This window comes from Xyrauchen texanus, chromosome 20 (assembly GCF_025860055.1).
Source record: "Xyrauchen texanus isolate HMW12.3.18 chromosome 20, RBS_HiC_50CHRs, whole genome shotgun sequence".
Lineage (NCBI taxonomy): Eukaryota > Metazoa > Chordata > Actinopteri > Cypriniformes > Catostomidae > Xyrauchen > Xyrauchen texanus.
The window spans coordinates 39,113,055-39,128,799 of record NC_068295.1 but is presented as its reverse complement, the minus strand read 5'-3'; the positions used below and the strand labels follow the sequence as shown (position 1 = coordinate 39,128,799).

At 35.7% G+C, this 15,745-nt stretch overlaps 1 protein-coding gene across 1 annotated transcript in view; it reads left to right on the top strand.

Moving 5' to 3' along the window:
* Positions 1–15,745, top strand: part of LOC127660590 (CUB and sushi domain-containing protein 1-like) — a 524,643-nt gene that overhangs the window by 233,880 nt on the left and 275,018 nt on the right. The window contains exons 5-6 of the mRNA XM_052150909.1: positions 3,945–4,057; positions 10,758–10,835. Of these exons, the coding sequence (XP_052006869.1) occupies positions 3,945–4,057; positions 10,758–10,835 (191 nt within the window). The remainder of the gene's footprint in view (positions 1–3,944; positions 4,058–10,757; positions 10,836–15,745) is intronic.

Here is a 15,745-nt window from a genome sequence, read left to right as displayed (position 1 = left end):
TAATTAAAAAATGTCACTTCAGAAATAGTATCACGGCTTGTGCTGTTTCTAACAAGTTATTGGATAAACAAGGATGGATATGTGTGTGTGTGTGTGTTTGTGTGTGTGTGTGTGTGTGAAAGAGAGAGAGAGAGAGAGAGAGAGAGAGAGAGAGAGAGACACGGAGCGTGTGTTATCACTTGTTGCCACTCCCAAGCAGAGATGCTGTCAGCTTTCTGAAGATCAGCTTTCTCAGTGGAAAAATAGCATCCAAGCAGGGGTATTCCTCTATATTTCACGGTAGCTGGTGCGCAAGAGTCGATCTCTATAGAAACTACAATGTCCTCTGCCATTGTAAACAGTACCCATTGTGTAATTAATCAGCCTGTTGTGTCTCTCAGCTGTGATGAGCCGTAATGCTGAAGTTGTTCGTTTAAAGCCATTTAAAGATATTTCCTAGCTTTAGTAGTGTAGTAGTAATACAAGCGATCACATTGAGCTGTTTTATGTAAACACTAGCTGAAGCGAATTGACTTCACACCACCTAACTGGCTCATATTACAAACAAAAATGATCTTTTGCCAACACCTGCTGGTTAACATATGTAATGTAAAAAAAGAAGAAACAGTAACTCTTAACAGATCTGCACTGCTCTTACACTTTAGTTTAGAACAGCACGAACACAAGCAGAGTGATACACACACAGTGAAGCGTCCTAGTGCAGATGGTGTCAGAACATCAGTGCTCATGGATCGTTTCTCGTCCAATCAGATTCGTGGACCAGAACTAATTGTTTCGTATATATAACATTTCTCATTAAAGTAATGATTTTTTTGCATTATGCTCATTTAAATATTAGGAGGTAAGTGTGCAGAAATCTGATGCTACAATGTTAAAATATCTCAGTTGTTCTAAAAGAGAATAAATTTCCATTAAGCAACTTATGTATATTTTCTTATTTCTTTCTTGTGATTTTGGGGTGAAATATGACCCAGACACATTCTTGACAGGTTTCATGAGATTCAACATCATTCATACTACAGAGAGAATAACTCTCTCAGACTCGCTCAGAACGCTGTGCCAAAAACAAAATAGCTTCCTCATCAAGGAGATTGAGCTCTGGTTTGGGATGAAATATTAAATTATACTCATACAACTAAAAATCAAGTCAGGAATCTTGGTGTGTCTCTAGAGTCAGACCTTAGTTTCAGTAGTCATGTCAAAGCAATAACTAAATCAGCATACTATCATCTGAAAAATATTGCAAGAATTAGATGCTTTGTTTCCAGTCAATACCTAGAGAAACTTGTGCATGCTTTCATCACCAGCAGGGTGGATTATTGTAATGGACTCCTCACTGGCCTTCCCAAAAAGACCATAAGACAGTTGCAGCTCATACAGAACGCTGCTGCCAGGATTCTGAGCAGAACCAGAAAATATGAACATATCACACCAGTCCTCAGGTCTTTACACTGGCTCCCAGTTACATTTAGGATTGATTTTAAAGTATTATTACTGGTATATAAATCACTCAATGGGCTAGGACCTCAATATATTGCAGATATGCTCACTGAATATAAACCCAACAGATCACTCAGATCATTAGGATCACATCAGCTAGAAATAACAAGGGTTCACTCTAAGCAAGGAGAGTCTGCTTTTAGCTATTATGCCAGCCGCAGCTGGAACCAGCTTCCAGAAGAGATCAGATGTGCTCCTACAGTAGTCTCATTCAAATCCAGACTCAAAACACATCTGTTTAGCTGTGCATTTACTGAATGAGCACTGTGCCACTGTGTGTCCGACTGTTTGTACTGTATTTTATTTTATTCTAAACTGTTTCAATTATTCTTATTTTTTTTATTCTTATTTTAATCTCTTCTATGTAAAGCACTTTGAATTACCATTGTGTATGAAATGTGCTATATAAATAAACTTGCCTTGCCTTGCCTTACTCTAATGACTGTTCTGTAGCTGCCATCATGAATGTTTATTAAGGATTTGAATGATTATTGTCAAGACTCTTGTGTAGTTTTGTGACTGGATTTAGATATAGATTTGTCTTTTATTCGTGACAGACAAGGAAAACTTTATAGCAGGATGTTCATGCTGGTTTCTTTTCTTTTTCTTGTTGCATTTATGATTTTGACTTTAATTATCAATTTTAGAACTTGACAGTCTCTTGTCTCCATTCACTTTCATTGTATGGAAAAGCGCAGCTCAGGCATTCTGCTAAGCTTCTCTTTTGAAAGAAAGTCATTAAGGTCTGGAAAAACACGAGAGCGGGTGAGTGATGACAAGAGTTACATTCTGGGGTAAACTTATTCCTTTAATATTTGCAGATAAAAAAACACGATGCAGTCGTTTGGTTTTTGAAAGGAAGCAGAAAAACATAATCAAGAAAAAAAAGATAAAAAGATGAAGAAATATCGCTTCAGGACTGTAGCTCTAGGTGTTTCAAACCATTAACATCATGACTTCACACTAAGGGCCCTTGCAGAGACGCGTCGGTAAACTCAAGACAATTGCTTAATCTAAATACACACAACAGCGAATGTAAAGTCAACACACCTTAAGTTTCACTAAGGTGAAGTTTTAATAGGCTCCCTGGAATATGTAAAAAAAAAACAGAACAAAAGAAAATAAAAGGCAGAAACTAGATAGAAATAGCAGCAAATGACATGAATGTTTGAATTGAGGAAAACAAGCACAGATTATTTGCTGTAGCAGTAAAGTCAGTATAAATAGATCTACCAATGACGTCTGTAGGTGTATTAAAGGAGTAGTTCACCCAAAAATGAAAAGTCTGTCTATTATTATTATGTAGTTGCCCTGATGTTGTTTCAAACAAGTATGTTGTTGTAATTTTTTCACTGAGCACAAAGCTGAAGAATCTTCATGCAGCTTGTTTCCACATAATAGTTCATAACGACAGCCATTAAGCTCCAAAAATGACAAAAAAGCACCTTAGAAACATGATAAAGTAGGCCATACAACCCGTGTGCTACATTGCAAGTCTTCAGGTGTTCTGCGCAGGTTTGATGTCATAATTATCATTAAATAATGGCATAAAATGGGGGTTTTTTTCACTCTGAAAACCTTGGATGGAAAATAGTCCAATGGATTACTTTTATGATACATCACAAGGGGCTTTTATTTTGGTCACTATGAACTGTTGCTGTGTGTGTGTGTGCGTGTGTGCGTGCTTTTTAAATATGAATTTTTCTGTGTTCCATGGGGGAAAAGAAATAACAGCATACAACTTACAAGGGAAAGAGGGTGAGTACTAAGTATTAAAATGACAGAACTCTCATTTCTGAGTGAGCTATTCATTTCAAATTGGGTGGTGATTGTACATCTGTAAAATGGTTCTTTCAAAAGGAAGGAAAGAAGCCCTTGGGTTTCCATATCTCATAAAATAAATTAGCTGTGAATTGAAATATTGCAATGGAAACAGAGCAGCTGACAAGAAGCATAATTAGGAGATGGCAGAGACATATATTTACTCGGGTCTGCATAGAACTTGTAATTCACTATTCTGCTTAACTCTGCCATAATTATCTGAAATGATAAAGGGGGATGTGAATGAAAGAATTTGGCATGCTAAACAGAATTGGTGAGATGGGGCAGTTTCAGATGCTGCATTAGGTAACAACATAAAAGTAACAATGCTAATGAAATTGATTGCAAAACAAACTCTCCGATGCTATCATGAGATCGGGTTGGCATTTAGGATGTCTCAATCGCTTCTTTCTCTTCATGTAGTCATCTGAAACTTCTTTTAGTACTTGTGCTATCTTCTGTAGGTATTTGTAAGTTCAACATAAGTGTCCAAATACTATTTGGGCGACTGTATGTGCAAAATGTGTGTAATTATTCCCTTATAGTTAATGATTGAAACTGATTGTACTGTGGATTTCAGTCACACTTGTGCTCTCTGAAATGTGAATCTTCTTTCTTTTCAGGCTTACTGGAATGAATCTGCCATCTCCTGTCATCAGTAGCAAGAATTGGCTGCGGCTTCATTTCACATCTGACAGCAACCATCGTAGGAAAGGATTTGGTGCCCAGTACCAAGGTAAGGGGTCAGTCCGTGTAGGACACTAGAGGAGAGAGAGCGCTCAGCATTGGCAGATGTGGGACACTTGGCAGTGAAAGACAGCATATCCTTTGGCATGTTCTACTGTAGCTAAATATGACATCTTGGCTTGCCTCTGTGGCTCTATGAACAGACACATAGCTGGAACGGTGATTACTTCCCCCCTCAAACCCCCTTTTAAGTAGGAAATCAATCATAGCAGTAGTGAGGGAATTCACGTTCCTAACATGATGCGCTCTTAAGTCATTTTCATGATATGTGTTTATGATCGTGTCGTCAATTTGCATAACAAGTGAGGGATGCAGTGAATCTCTGGCGAAGCTCGAGGGAGTTGTTGAATTTGTTACAATTTAGAGCATCAAATATAAATGCATTTGCTTTTTTATATGACAAAAAACATGCGCTGTTGGAATATTGAAATTTGTCTCAGCTGCAAATCTTGTGCACGTTTACGATAATTTAATGTAATATATTATGCCCTCAAGAATTTTCTATTGCAGTGGGTCTCAAATGGTTTTGCTTCAACACCCAGATTTTACACTGGGCATCAAGTTTAGACCCAACACAACACCACAAAGGTTTATCATACAAAAGTAAACGAAAATGTCCCTAAAACCAAACGTGGAAATTATTAATATTACCATGAACTGCACAGGGCAATTTCATGTCCCATGAGTTGTTTTTTATTAAAACAGATTTCCATTTTAAAAATTTTTTTTTACTTAAATTGACTTGGGAACTTTATATCTTCATCAATTGTTTTTGGTCCTTTTCAAATGCCTTTCAAATGTACAGATTTTAATTTGTTGTCCTTGTCCAAGACCCAGACTTTTAACAATAAACTATGAAAATGCATCATAAAAATACAAATTAACAGGCGCTTTAAACTATGATCATCTAAACAAAGAGTAAACAAACATAAACCATTGCAATATTTATTGTGTAAAATGTATTTATTTAAATTATTTCGAAAAACGTGCCTGTTCCACAGTTATGGCGTCATTTCCACCACACCAAACAATTATGCTCCCACAATTATGTCACAAACAGTGTGACAAAAAAGGACATTCCTCTTATGCATGTACATACACCGTTAACTTTGTGTGACCCCATGTCCACATGTGTGGACATTGTATTTTGGCTTCGCTATATGCAACGCAGAATTTATATTATTTTAAACTGACTGAATGCTGTTCACAAGACTCTAGACTGTCATTTAAGGGTTAAACTTCTGCCGCATCGAGTCACGTGACACAACAACATGACGTTGTTTTCTGCGAATTGCTTTTATGCGTGCAGAGCCAAAAAAAGTGACTGGTAAGAAACCTCTATGTTTTTTTTTTTTTATTGAAACCTGTTTGAGTGTAAAGAGTGGCGTCTCTAGTTTCATTTAAAAAAAGTCATTCATTTTTCGTGCGTCAGCGCGCTGATAAACATGATGTCCACATACATGGATTGATAATCAGTGGGTTCATCTAAAAGCTGAAAAATGTTGCTTTCATAAGCTTTATATGGAGTTATGATGGAAATAAGGTGCATTTCAAACAGTTCTGAGACCAGTGCAGACAGATAGCACACTGGAGTCATTCACTAAATAGGGAGCAAGGTAGCATCCTATAGATTTCTAAGCAACTAAGTGCATTCAATCCTAAAATCAGATCAAAAGTTCAGTTTCAGGCTGCAGATGATGTTTGGATCACTCAACGTGTTTGTCAGACATGGGACAATGATTAACAATACATAGATTCACAATTTATCATTTTATTTTAACATGGTTTGAAGTGATTGGATGATGCTGGACATGAATTTGAATCAGAATTAACCTATTTGTGCCCAAATTTTTCTGAATGGTTTCATGCATATAGTCATGTTAATAGTGCCCTATATGAACACGTTCTGCATTTATTTTCCCAAGTTTTTTTTTCTTCTTCTTGAAAATCATATTTGAATGTGCAGCAACTTTAGTTGCCGGTGGGCAAGTATGTTGTATGCATGCCTTCAATGTAAAATTTGTATAGGAGGAGAACATTTGGCATCTTTCTCAAAATAACTGCTTTCAACAGATCAATCTTTGTTCATAAACAAATTTATTATGTGCAAAAGTATAAAGAAATTCACTGCAAACCCAAAAAAGCTGCTTCTAGCTTATAATCTCTTGAATTTGAAAATAAATTATTAAAATGCCGTAATTATCTTGAATAAATGGGGATTTAAACCGTCATCAACAAACCCATTTACTTAAAGTGGTGGAACATAGTGCAGAACAAAGTGCAGACATTAAGTTGTCCTAACAGGGCATTGTGTATCAAAAAGTTAAATGAAAATAAATATAATTAATGCATTAACTCCCATGGCGCTGGAGAAAACTCTGGGCAACCAGCCTTTGGAAGGAGAGGAGATCTCTGTCTCCCTATTTACATGAGTGATATGAATAAATGAAAGAATGAACTTTCAATGGGAGGGTTTTGAATGAATGAAATAATTAATAAATACATGTTTCGTTTTTGTGTCATGCCACCTAACATAGACCCCATCCTTCCAACCTGCCACCCCGCAGCCTCACCTCCCACTTCCCATTACACCTCCATGTACCTGTAATAACACCAGGCATTGACCATAACACTGTTGAGTGCCCAGCTGTAGCATGGCCACCACCACTTCTTTGATCGGATGCCAATCTGGTAACGGTTTACACATTGGTCATGCAGGTCAACACCTCCCATATGTGCATTTCAGTCATTATACTGTAGGTGATTTCATAAAATAATGTAAATGTAAACTCTTTTCTTGTCTGAATTTCAACTTTATAATGGAATCATAAGCTACTAGTCATAAAAAGTATTAGGATCCTTGACCGATTAGAATGAAACGCATCCAAACTGGATGAAGGGGTCTCAATATGTTGCCCCTTACAGGACATAATATCATACAAGTTTGAAAAAGATAAACTACAGCAATTAATCCCATGCTTTAAGTTATGTTTAGGTGGAATATTATAAAGGTAAAAAGCACTAAAAAAGACCAATAACCTTGATTTATTAACCTATTAACACAGTAAACCCCATTTCCCAATGATATATGTACTTACAAGGTATTTGCCCACCGGCAACTATTGTTGCCGCTTGGACTTTTGACTAAGTATACAAGACATTATAGATCTCTTGTAATATTTGTTTTGTTTGGGTGACTCTAGAGACCTTCATGATTATGTAGATTTATATATGTAAAAAAAAATGCTTAGTAGTAACATGAAAATTACCTTTTATTGGGAGGGTTTGACTTTGCCATGCTTCCTGGAAGAAGGGGTAGGAAGTTGACAGCATTATGTGACAGGAAGGAAGTGAACACCAATTTTTTTTTCTTGAAATCCTTAATTTGGTTGTTTTCTTGCAAGTCATTGAGATATAAAACATGGATAGCATCTAGAAAAATACTTACAAAAGGAAAATGACAACTATACACTGCGGCAACTATAGTTGCCGGTGGGCTTAAATGGGTTAATTATGTTAATTTCTGATGTAATGTCAGTAATATATCAAAAAAATGAATAATCAAAAATAAATATGTATATCTTACCAAAATAAAATCACAACTTAGCCCCACTGTCCACATATGTGGACATCAATTTTAAGGAAGAATATTTGCTGTAGAATTTATTTATTTAGCTTGGATATTAGGAGCTACTACTTACAAATACAAAGGGAAATTGAAAATGCACACAGCAGTCATGTTTGGGTTTCAGGAGGTTCATGACTAGATGTCAACAAAAAGATACCTTTTTTAAAAGTTTATAGTATAAGCCTGATTATTTTGCAATGTTTAGTGTGGACAGTTCTATGGTTAGTTTCATTGTATTATATTGATTTAGCATTGTTTTTTCCCAACTGCCTGAGAAAATACCTGCGGCCCTGTTTGGGTTCATGACCCACCAATTAAGAAGCACAGCTGTGGTGCATTGAGGTATTGAAGTAACTCTCCAGGAATACTTTTATAACGACAATTTCTCACAACAAATCCATCACTCATTTACCCCGCTGATTCCTCATTATTGTGAGTATCCTGTTTATTAAAAGAAAAAGCTTTCATTAAAGCCCACTGAAATTGGGGGGGATGTCACATGGAGAGAAAATTATGCAAAGTGAATTTATTTCATGACTCCCGGTTCATAATTGGCATCCTACATGGCATTATTACAGGATTGAATTCTAGATGATGCTGATTTTCGTAGCGCGTCCAATAATCGGCATGCTAGAAGCACAGTTTTGTCACTTCGTTTAAGATCCGTCACACGCGGCTTAGCGCAATCATGTCCGCATATTCCCTGCTAATTGCGTGATTCTTTAACTACTGTTTTGACCCTGCAGACTTTAAGCAATTAAAAACACACATTTCACATTCTCACTAGTGTATTTCATTTGTCTTACCAACATTAGCCTTGTGATCGATGCCTTTTTCATGCAGATCATATAATCAGAATATCTTCCTGATGATATCGAGATCTAGTTTTCCATGAAATTCAACCCAAATCATTATCAAAGGACAAAGATTAGTTACTCTAGCCATCAGTGGATGATATATTGTGTATATTCATCTTTCATATACAAAATGTATTTTCAGTTACAAGTATGTCTTTTTGCGGTTTGACAGCTTGAATGAAAGCTCTTCAAAGATACATACAGAGAAATTACAAAATAAATTCTAATCCTTCAGTTTGACCAGTTTCATACACTAACCTGCAAACACATCAATGCCACTTTCATTCTTAAAAAATTTAGAAAAACCTTTGTAACTTTTGTGTGTATGTGTCCTGTGCAAGAATCTCTAAAATAACCCTGTCCTTTGTTGTGATGCCTTGCGACCTGCTCCAGTAAATGTTATATCACCTCTTGTTGTCTCCCAATGATATTACGCCAGACATTCAGCAGAAGCCCAACTGAGTGAATTAGAAAGAACGCAAATTAGGCTTCTAATTTAAATGCCGGCTAAAGTTGATATATCGAGGCCTCAAAAATATATTGATGAATGGACATGTCGATAAATAATCGATGTATCAATATTTTATGACATGCCTAATATACATGCATCACATGAGAATTCTGTGAATACATGCTTTTAGTTTGATATCCCGCCCTCCGACCTGCCACATTATTTTATTGCAAAAGCTACAATTTAATTATATAAATATATTGTTTGCATGAGCAGCACACTGCAAATGTGAGCACTTGTGCCGACACAGGCTACACACACATTTTAAGCTCCTCCACTTCAATATAAAAGCTCCACCAAAATTAAAGCTTAATTGAAATGAAAAAGTATGACAGAAATTGAATATCCACTGTTATACTACTACTACTACTAACAATAAATCAATAGTAATTGTATTATATTATTGTATTATATTTAAGCATTTCTGATGCTCATTATGCAGTGCTTTATTTGATAAAAATAGCTCCAATGTATTTTAGATTGTGCTGTGAGGTTCTGAAAAAAACCACTTTATTTGATCAAAATAATCCAAAATCATGTTGTAAATTGTTATACTTTAATTTAATTCAAGTTTTAATGAATACATTTTTTTAAACACCATTTTGATGATAAAATTGAAAAACTGTTGATAAACTGTTAAACATGAAAAGAAAAACCGGTATTGGACTTGGTATCGGCGAGTACCAAAACAAAAAAGTCTCAGAAAATGGCATTGGGACATTCCTAATTTTATCAATTCTTAATAGACACAATTAAATAATATTTTCACACTTTTTGCATAATTTGACAATATTACAGCTTGATTGTTGCCGTAGTTCGTAGTAAATGCGATGCTACAACTGAAGAATAGTTTTAATTTAAGTGCTTTAGGAATGAAAGCTCAACCTACAGTCACATTTTTTGAAAGAATTGAAATAAATAAATTTCACACAATAAATACTGCAATGGTTTATGCTTGTTTACTCTTTGTTTAGATTGAATTATACTGGTAGTAATAATACATTTATATTGTACAGGTAATAATTAGTATATGAATAATAATTATAATTCATTATGATTAATAATCTATTGATGACTGTGCATTGAGTTTGCAACATGGTTGCAGAGAGGTACTTGGGAATTAAGCTGTTAAGAAACATTGGGGAAATGTTAGGGGAACCGTCATGTACAATCTAAAACATTATATTATCCTCAAAAAAAAAAATGTTCCTGGAAACCCCCAAAAAGTACATTAGCTCAGTTCTGGGAACCAAATATATGTTAGTTGGGATATTTTTAAGATTTTATGGATTTTCATAGATTTTCATTGAATGTCTGCATCAACAACAGACTTGGTTAAATAATACAATCTACATTATACATAAAACACATATGAAAAGTGCCAAAAATAATTGATGATGGCCTGGTAAAGAGTTTTGTGATATGTATATATACATACTGTATATATTGAAGAAAAGTGTTGAAATCTGTTTTAACAATAACCATAGGACACAAAAGTGTACTTAAAGAAACACCCAGTTATGAAAAACAGAGCATTTTGATGGCCCACACAAGCTTGATTCTTAGAGGCTTGATTGTGTTCAATGAGGTGTTGACACATAACTGCATTTTGGTACTCAACAGGTTTTGTAGACTGTAAAAACAAATTGTGATTTGCATTTGTACACAGTTCACCTCTGCCCTCTCCCAACAGTGAAGAAGGCCATTGAGCTGAAATCCAGAGGGGTGAAAATGCTTCCGAACAAGGATACAAGCCACAAAAATGCAGTCTGTAAGTATACTTCTAACAAAGTCACCTACCTCCATTAAAACTCTTAAAATACAGGTTAAGTAAGAAAAACAGACATGATAAGCTGGTTTCATTGAGGTACCTCAAAGTCTAACTAATGAGAAAATAGCTCAGGCAAAATAGGAACAATTCCTACTGTTTACACAAGGAATGCACCCAGAGGAATTTTAAAGAATGCATCCAACAATATAATGCATACAATGCACATTTTGTATTTGACAAATCAGATATTTACAAGTGGGTATATGCTACCATAAACTCCCAGTGAAGTTCTTTGTCCAGACAGGGCTCAAAATGATGTGCTTAAAGCCTTAATATATTATATTTATGTGATATGTATTTGTTTAGTTACTCAAGATGAGTTACTTAAACTGTTGTGACCCTCTGGGACCTGTTAAGCCGGGATCTCTTCTGCAAAACCCTTGATTCATTATGGTTCTTGTCTATTCAAAGGCCTCGCTTGTTGTCATTATGTGTTTAATAAAGATGCCCGTGATGATATTCTTAATAGGATGGAGGAAGCAACAGCACATTATACTGTATGGATGATTTCGCCTGTTCTGGGCTTTATCAAGCGTGTTCTGTGGCAATTAGCATTGCAAAAGCTGCTGACTCAGTGAAGTACACCACTTCAGCTGGGCTTCTGTAATATGTACACGCTGATGACAGTAGCTTGTTTATAGATACTCAGCCAGTCATTACATACAAACATGAGAGAGGTCGTCTGAGGTTTTCCTGCAGGCATACTGTACAGCCAATATTTGCAATGCTAAAAAACACACTACATGAAAAAAAATTTTTATATAAATAATCATATTTTTTTAATTATTTTTTTTATGGAAAAACACAAAATGTCTCTTCGAAAAGTTGACAACCCTAGACTCTGTTAACCGCAAAAATAAAAATAAAATTTCTGACCAAAGAATGCCATTGTTTATCCAATAGTCAGTCATTGAGGCCCTGACATTTTGAGTGGTCGGAATTTCTGACATGTCTTTAAAGGGCGGGATTTCTGATTTTTTTCCTTTACAAAAATACATAAATAAAAAAATATATTAAGAATACGAATAAGAATAAGAATCAATTCTTCTTTAAACTCTGGTTGGGGCCAGTAGTGTGTTTAAGTTTATGCTTAAAATATAAAAGTCTTTGGATACATAAATAATCATTCAGTATGTGGTACCATTTTGAAACTTAGAATCTTAACTTTTCACAGAATTTCATTACTTTTACATATGTCTAAAAGTTGCACTCAGTAACTTTTGTCTTTGAGTCATCTTGGACTTACAGTGACACCTAGTGTCTTGGATGCAGCATCATTTAAAATCAACAGTTTTCAGTTTCAGCTGCTCATTGTAGAAATGTAATATTCACAGTCAGTCATGATGTCTTCAATCAATGAGTGAAAGTATCCAATAACAGGATGGTTACTGAGATTAAGAGAGTAGTATTCATCTGGTCATGTGATTCTAACATGGCCGCCCCCATGTGCAGACCCTCTCCATGTAGAATAAAACAGCTTTTATAAGGTTATTGATATGACTGGAGTGCTCATGATTTCCTACATATATTGCAAATTTACAATTCATGTCTTTAGGAGTTCAACATTTTAAATGAGGACAAAAGTGCAGAAATAAGATTGCACCTTTATGACCTGACAAGATAAGGCCTGAAAACCTCTGCCTCGCAAATTAGCCTCTAGCTTGTGGTGATGAGTTAGAAATATGAATATAAATGTAATTCAAATAGCACTAAAATAGGTCATATATCATTAAATCATATATCAAATAAAAACTCATTCTCAGGAATGTGACTTATTTATTGACCTAACACCACAGTTTGAATGATTATTTAAAGAATCACAACACAAAATATGATCTCTGTAAGATAACGAAGACAATCATCTCACTTCTGGTCCGATTACTACACCTATAAGCCCCACATAACCACAATTTCTATATAAATTCTTACTGTAGGCTGTTTTCTTCAAAAATAAGCCATTTTCTACTTAACTGTGAACTTGCTTGGGTAAATGATCCAATATTATGTCTCAGATGTCCAGAACAAAATATTTAGTCCAGCAAAAAAAAAAAAGCATGATACACAATAATCTACTAAATCTGTTCTCAGTATTGATGATGAAATAATATTCATTACACATCATCGCAAAGCGGAGGATCTCAGCTTCTAGTCCACTCAGAGGCCAAGATACTCACGAAACATTAGGTAAGATGTGCAAAACATACAAAATATACTGAATGCCTATAGATAAACACATGGCGAGTGCTCAGCTGCGTTAGAGCGCCACCTGCATTTCAGATCTGTATGTTGTGATGGAAGGTGATAGAAGGAAATGTTTTTCCCTAGTACTTGCTGCCATCTAATGGAATGAACTAACACTTTTAGCAGGGACATGGAGCAAACCAGTGGCATTGCGAGGGGGATTCTTTGGGGGTTCAAGCCCCTGATGTATTGTCCCAAGCCCCTGATGTATTGAAGATTCACATGTTTCATTTCACAAATAAAATAAGTTTTATGACCTTGGCTTTTTCCACCCAGTGGTCTGTCTGTCCGTGATGAAAAGCAATGGCTGCTCTCCGTTCAGTTCAGCGCAAAAACGACCGTCAGCTGGGATTTAAAGCTCCCACATTTATTATAGCCAGCTGTTGAAACACTACCTGTTCCGGCCAGCAGGCGGGACAATTGTCACTCGGCAGGCTTCGTAAGTGTATAGTTTGAAAGTTTACATCAGGGCTCTGCAACCTATAGGACGGGTGCCAGCATTGGTACGTGGAGGGGTAATCAATGGCCCGCCAGCAATGGCAAGAGAGAAGTAGAATATTTTATTAATATATGAAATTCACACCTGCATTCCAATCTACATCTTGATGTAATCCTTCATCATGATCACGCAGCGTGTTTACATGAGCTGAATGGGAGACTAAACAAAAGATACAAATGTGATGAGACTGCAGTATACCCAACAGACTCGCGCAGTGCTTGCAAGCCATTCGCACATCAGGAGCCACCGGCGTATCACTTTCGTTTAATTGCATGAGTAAATGCGCCCGCATTGCCTCTGTCAGGCTGCGCAGATGAAAGCCTACATTCTGTGTTTCATTTGTTTTTTTTTGCTTTCAGAACAACACGTGATGTATTAAGGAAATCACCACTATTATTTCTTGAGATTTCCAACCCAGCATACACGTACACCCTCATTAAACCATAGTCACACTCAAAATGATATTAAAATATTAAAAGAGAAAACATAAACCCACATCGCGGGGTTCAAAAAATCTTTTCAAGTCTATTCAAAATATAAATTAAACCTGGAAATAAAGTTTTAGGATTTTGCAGGTGCCATTGACCAGGAAAATAAAAAAATGGCACTCCGTTTCAAAAAGGTTGCCAGAACAGACCCCTGTTTTAGATTATTATGCTTGTAGCCTTGTAGTACATTGCTTAGGGTATTCTACATGTAAGCTGACATCTTAAACCATATTATAAATCATATTTTCAAATGTGAAGGCATGCAGAAAATAACCACATTTTTCAACAGTCATACACTTTCAGTCAGGACGAGATAGGGAGCTCAAGAGATGTGATATGACTAATGACAGACCAGTAGATGTAAAATTTGACAAATTTTTTGTAATTAGTTTACTGGAGTGTATAAGGTGAGCTTTTAAATGTGTACTGTGAAGTAGGCGGCAGCCAAAATATGCAACAGTCAATCGTCAATTAAAGTTATAAACCATGAAGCAAGTCAGCTCTGAGATAAACCACAACATTACATGAATCAATTGAAAGCAAAACAGTATTTGAAAATTGGAAAAAGATAAGAAAGCTAAAAGACAGTGGCATAATTGAATGATAGATATGGCACAATATAAACATTTCGACTAAAATACATTATTGTAAATATTAAGTTCAGTATTTTTTAAATGTATTGCAAAATATTCAAATGTGCAACTGTATTAGTTTGAGAGTGTAGGAAGTGTTGTGATTCAATTACATCATTCACAATGCTTCATGGGAGTTGGCAGTCAATGGGAGAGGGCAGTTCCCATTTCCAAGGTAAAATAACACATTCTTTGATCGGTGGATCTCTCCTCTGGATTGTGGGAAGTGTAGTACTTTGCAAGGAATTTGGCTATTAAACTATTTAAAAACCATACTGACTTGTTTCATCACTTAAAGGTACACTCAGTAATTTTTTCCTCATTAAAAAAGTGTAACTCCTAAAGACATGAATTGTATGTTTGCAATATACGTAGGAAATCATGAGCACTCCAGTCATATCAGTAACCTTATAAAAGCTGTTTTATTCTACATGGAGAGGGTCCACACATGGGGGCGGCCATGTTGGAATCTCATGACCAGATGAATACTACTCGCTTAATCTCAGTAACGTCCTGTTATTTGACACTTTCACTCAGTGATTAAAGAAATCATAACTGACTGTGAATATTACATTTCTACAATGACATCTGAAACTGAAAACTATTGATTATAAATGATGCTGCATCCAAGACACTAGGTGTCACTGTAAGTCCAAGATGACACAAAGACAAAAGTTACTGAGTTCAACTTTAACAACCTTGTAGTTTTTCCTACGTCTATCTTGAAAGGTTTATGTAATCAATAAAAATCTATTTCTCAATGGAGAAAATTAATTTATTTTTTACTTCTGTTGTGCTTTTTATTCAGTGACTATATCTGGTCAAGTCTGTTGGAAGTTAGCAAAAAAGCTCTGATCGCTTACGGCAACTTTAAGAAGAGCTCTTAGATCTTTAATTGGGAAGGAAGTAGACTTGGCATTTGTATTAAACGTTTACATGTGCATTATAAGAGAGTCTTTGGCACATATTGAGGTGATCACAGGGCAGTAA